Genomic DNA, 6104 nt, shown 5'->3' with positions numbered 1-6104 from the left:
TCTAAACAATTGTTATTATAAAAATTTTAATACGGACCATATATATGACGAATTCATCTCTCCTAAAAGCTTAAAAGCATAAAACGAATTGTTATATATGTAATAGAAATGTTGAAAAATAGATTCAACTAGCATTATTGAAATGATTAGATCCATAATCGCTATTGTACAGCAAAGAAAGAATTTACAGCAAGAAAAGAAATATGATTGGGAAGATTACTTAGTTAGGAGAAGAGCAGGATTTGCTTCAAAATATCGCAATTAAGTGGTTAGCCCTTGTGAAATTCATGCAAACAAATAATAAAAAAACAACTATATATGAAGCGTGCAACACTACTTTGCAATTAAATATTTAAATCCCAAAGTAGTAGTATATATAGTTAGCACTTAGCATAGTCATGATTATTGATCTCTCTAGTCTCAATACACGTGAGTTTGAAGTTTAAAACCTATAGAGAGAGAGAGAGAGGGTATTATGTGAAGTGGAAGCAAAATTGTTTGTGTTGTTTGATAGAATAAAAGGTTATTATGATGATTACCTTGTGAGTGAAGTAAAATATAACGAAAAAGACAAGAATTGAGTCAAAGACAAGAAGACCAACCATCCCTCTCTGTCTCTTTGATTTTGTGTTAGGGAGGTCCCCCTCCAATCCGTTTTCCACTCTATCTACCCATATCAACCAACAAACTAAATCTTTTTTTCAAATTTTTATATATAGAAATAATGTTTTAAATTTTAATATTAGTTGGGTACTTTTTTTCTCAACAAAATCTTAAACCTTTTCTTTTTACTTAACTACTTTTTGTTTATAAATAATAATACATGTTGTATTATAATTTCTATGATTAAAAAAATCTAAAATTCAATCTGTGTTATTTTAATAAATTTAATTTTAATATATTTTTTATATAAAATAATATTTTATGTGTATTTAATTAAGTAAAAAAAATGCATAAAGTGAGATTGATGAAATTAAATTCTAGGATATTCATATTTGAAATTTAAAAGAAACTCTTTAAAAAATGCATTGGTTAAATATAAAAATCCCTTGCATTGGGGGAGATGTTTGTAACAATATTGAAATTCATATTTTAAGCAAACTCACAACAATCAATATCATGATGATCATCACCATTTCCACCCTATGAAGCCTTCTCTTTTATATACACATCTCTCTCACAAACATCATTCATTCACCTATATAGCTTTCTCTCTTAGATCTCTCTTTCTATATATCACAAACACAGTGCTCAAAAATAGCAAAAACCCTTAAAAGCTTCTTCATTCCTTGTCTCTTAATTGACAAAAAATGAGGAAACCGGATAATAATATGGGGAAGGACAAAATGGGAAATAGCAACACTATTATTAAGAGCAAGCTTAGAAAGGGTTTGTGGTCACCTGAGGAAGATGAGAAGCTATTAAGGTACATGCTCACCAGTGGACAAGGTTGTTGGACCGACATTGCGCAACGGTGCGGCAAGAGTTGCCGCCTCCGTTGGATTAACTACCTAAGGCCGGACCTTAAGCGCGGCGCTTTTTCGCCGCAAGAAGAAGATCTCATTGTTCATTTACATTCCATTCTTGGCAACAGGTACTTACATTGTTATTCTTCATTATCATTATTTTATTTTAATTAATTAATTTCACCTCATCAAGCTTAATAATTCACTTCTTAATTACCTATTTTGAGTGTCATATTTCTTCAAAATGTCTTCATATAAGATAATATATTTGTTTAATTTACTGCATCTAAACATTAACCTTCAATTCAGATTTTATAGTACTACAAGAAAATACTTCATGCTTTTAAAGCGTAGCAAAAAATTAAAAAAAAAAAGCGTGGTAATAATTTTTGTCATATTTTTTGAACTACTGTCACGTTTTTTAAAAGATCACAGCTAGCGTAAAAGTTGTTCTATGGCTACACTTTTTCTTGTAGTGGAATCATAATAACTTCAGTGACAATAATGTACATTGGTAAATAATAGTGGCTATTTTATAATAATAATAATAATAATAATAATAATAATATGTACTATTTCAATATTTTAAAATATCTTCAACTATTGATCCTTCCGTCATAGAGGCTCAGTTAGTTGTTGCAATTGTAGTTGGTATTATAATAAGTTAATTATTATTACATTACACCATAGGGTATTTATATACGAGCTTGACATGAAGCTTGTTGGGATCTATTGTGACTTGTTGCGATTTATGCAACCAAAGTATTATAGTTATTTTAATGCAAATTATTTCTATGATTATTGGGGACTAGCTATTGTAATTGTGCATTAAGGGAAAAAATCAGCTAATACACATTCGTTTTAAAACTAAATTTACTGGAAGATTTTAAATCTATAGTTAAGGATTAATCCTCGCTGATGAACTAATTATTATTTTTATTATTTAATTTAACTTATTATAGGGCATGCCTATGCATATAGGGTTATCAGACAAAATGGCGTAAATTAGAAGCATGTCTCAGATTTCACCTTCTAGAAAACTCTAGCTTTTTACTGAATTAAAGCGTACTATGGTTTGTTACTCTATAATATTATTAAGGCTTAATTATTTTATTAGTTTTTATACTTTTACAAAATTTATAATTGTGTTTTTATATATATTTTTTAATTGAGTTCGTATATTATTTTTAATTTTATAATTAAGTCTTTATCAGTATAAAACATGTTAGAATTAACGAAATATTTTTCACAAAATATTCACATACAATTAAGAATCTAATTAAATCTTTCATCATATATTTTTTTGAGGGATATTTTGTTAATTTTAACATTTTAGACACAAAAAAGACTTAATTACAAAGTTAAAAGCATTGTAGAGACTTAATTAAAAAAAGGAAAAGTATAAGTAACCAAAAGCTTATCAGCCAAAAATTAAACAAAACTATATTAATTTATATCAATAATTAATTAATTTTAAATTTTTTAAATTCAAAATTTAAAAAATTTTAAATTGATTAAATAAACCTAATTAAAACTTATAAAAACCTTTATCTTTTTTCTCACATTAATCTATCCACTTCTAACAATCACAAATTCGAAAAATATATAAAAGAACATCCATTTAATATGAAAAAGAAACATTCTAATACTTAGTAGAAGAAACATCCATATATATTAACTCGTAAAAATTTTGAATTCATCCAAAGGTATTTGGCTGGATTTTGGCTGATATGCTTTTGGTTCCCTAGCTTTACTAATTAGATAAAACTAATTAAACCTATTATTAATTAAGTACTCATCAACATAGTGATAGAAGACCTAGAAAATCTCTCACGTTTATTAGAAAATCAGAAAACCTAAGAATGAAGACTTCTAATCCTGAATAATAAAATATCTTATGCAGTTTAAGGGTAAAATATGAAATGGAGTTATTATTAGTAATACCACGTATAATATCTGAAATTAGGTTACAATGTGTGAAAAATTGTATTGTGAAGAAAGCTAAGACATACTCTACCTGGTGTTTTTTGTTGAAACAAATTTCAAAGTTGACAAGCATGTGAAGAAAACTACACTCTACCTCTCATTATTCCAAAGAAAACTCAAGCATATGTGTCCAGTGTCCTCTCTTTCACAACACATTTTAAAAAAAAATTCCCACAAAATATAGTAATTATTGATTCATTATATTTATAATAAATTTTGTAATACTAATATAAAATGGTTTGATTATTTCTCCATGAAATACAGAGCTGGCGAATGACCAACTCATCACGAACCCCAAACTAAAATTAAAAAAACAAAAGACAGTTGAACCGTATTTTAAATAAGTTTAAGAAAATACCAGTTTAAGTCGGCTGGTTCAAGTTAATAAATTAAATGAACTGATTTGTTTGATATTTTTTCTTTTATTTTTTACATATTATTATATAACTTCAACAATATTTTTTACTTAGTATCCATACAAATCAAAATAATTTATTATATATTTATATATTTCAATAATAAATGATCAAAATTCTAAAATACTAGTTAACAAATTTATAAAAATATAGTGTATACCAAAATAGAAGGGTTACACGACGAATAATTTCATGTTCACTCAACAATTCAAATCTATTCAATTTACAAGTTGTTTGAGACGAGATAAATTGACCCGTTTTTAAATAAATTGTAATTTTATTAGCTCAATTCGTTTATTTTTAAGCGGAAAAGTCAAGGGGGCCAGCAGTTTTATTGAATTTTGACCAGCATGTAACCAGCAGAGGAAGGTGAGCCATTGGATGAAATTTCACACCAATCTCACACCATCAAATCATCATTGATGGCTAGTTGATGGCTAACAATCACAAAAATTGCTAGCCCTTTAACATTGCTCTTTTTAAGCGTGAACCGAACCCACTCACAAATGATAACTCCTTTAGGGAATCTATTGAAATGTTTATATTTTGCTATCAAGAGTTGGATTATTTTTATAGTTGAATTAAAAAAAATAATAAGTGAGACAATACTTCTAAATATATATATAAATAAATGATGGGTAATTAGAAATATTTTTGTGAAGACACTATTTAACACAATTTTTTATTTTATTTTATTTGTAAATTGTGTCAGGTGGTCTCAGATAGCAGCACGTTTACCTGGGCGTACAGACAATGAGATAAAGAATTTCTGGAACTCCACACTCAAGAAAAGATTCAAACTCAGCACCAATAACACCCCTTCACCAAACAACAACAATAGTAGCAGTGATGACTCTTCATCAGATCCTAATAATGCTAATGGAATCATGATGGTGCACCTCAATGAACAACATCATGATCTCATGCCCATGTCAATGTGCATGGACTCATCATATTCTTCATCTTCAACTTCTTCATCAATCTCATCCATGCATCAACAACAAGCAGCACCAATGGTTTTTTCTGACCCATTTTCTATCTTGATAAATAATAATAATAATGATGTGCCTCAATGCTTGATGACCCAATTTGGTGGCATGGTAGAGGAGGGGCATAATGGGAATTATGGAATTATCGGGTCTAACAATAAAATAGGGCTAGAAAGAGAGTTGTCCCTTCCTCCACTAGAAAGTGACAATAATGCCCCTATTATTGATGTGAAAAACCATAACAACCATTTCAATCATCATCATCATAGTAGTTGCTTCAATAATGCTAATCATCAAATTCATCAGAAGGTTTCCAAGGTGGAGGAATTGTTCGGGTTTGGAAATAATAACAATAGTGATCATCATGGGCATCAGCAATTGCATCAAGGGGAAAACTTGAAAATTGGAGAATGGGATTTGGAGGATAATTTCAAAATTTCTTTTCTACCCTTTTCCCTCTCTTTCTTTCATTCTCTCTCTTTCTATTTTTTTTTTTATCCCTTCTTTAATTTGTTTCTAAAAATATTATGATTATCATCGTATTTTGGACGGATATATTATCTATCTGATCCGATAGATAAATAATATATCAACACAAAAACGATGATAATTATATAAAAAAAATCATTTGTATTTTCCTCTCATATATACACATACATATATAGACATACACAAGCAAGAAAAAAAAAAACCTAGGTTAGGAAACTTTTGGCACCCATTTTTTCACCTTCAATTGTTTCTTCCTTCACATATACAATATACACACAAACCCTTTTGTTTATTCTTTGTTACCAATCGTTTCTTTGCCAGCTTTTAATTTCCAAATTGCACACCACAGCGATTAGTGAATAACTAATCCAATTGTGTATAGAGTTAGTTGTTGTTGTTTGTGCTTCTATATATATGGTTTCCTTGTAAAGCACTTTGTATCACTTTTGCGGGAATAGCAAAGATTGGTGCAATATTAATAATGGAAGGATCTTTTCCCAATCAAGAGAATAAGAGAGAATAGCAATAATCATTTAGAAAGTCAATAGAAGAATAAAGATTTAGTTGAATCTTTATTAGTACATTGTGTATAGTAGAAGGAATCATGAGGAGATCAAGGAAGGTTGTTGTATGTTATTGGTTTAGTTCAAGGTAATAGATGTAAAAGATCTTGTCAACAGATCAATAATGAGTAGCAACTTTGAAATTCGTTCACTTCTTTCCATTTATATCACTCTTCATTACATTTTGTCTTTCTA

General features: G+C 28.6%; 1 protein-coding gene across 1 annotated transcript; it reads left to right on the top strand.

The window, feature by feature from the left end:
• Nucleotides 1-1227: 1227 nt before the first annotated feature.
• LOC107462986 (transcription factor MYB46) lies at nt 1228-5283 on the top strand (the record flags this gene model as incomplete). The annotated part of the gene is made up of 2 exons (XM_016081674.3): nt 1228-1594; nt 4581-5283. Coding segments are annotated over exons 1-2 (987 nt in total), but the record flags the coding sequence as incomplete, so codon positions are not given.
• Nucleotides 5284-6104: the final 821 nt, after the last annotated feature.

This window comes from Arachis duranensis, chromosome 8, assembly GCF_000817695.3.
Source record: "Arachis duranensis cultivar V14167 chromosome 8, aradu.V14167.gnm2.J7QH, whole genome shotgun sequence".
Taxonomy (NCBI): domain Eukaryota; kingdom Viridiplantae; phylum Streptophyta; class Magnoliopsida; order Fabales; family Fabaceae; genus Arachis; species Arachis duranensis.
The sequence above is the reverse complement of the archived record's forward strand: the minus strand, read 5'-3'. Positions and strand labels throughout refer to the sequence as shown.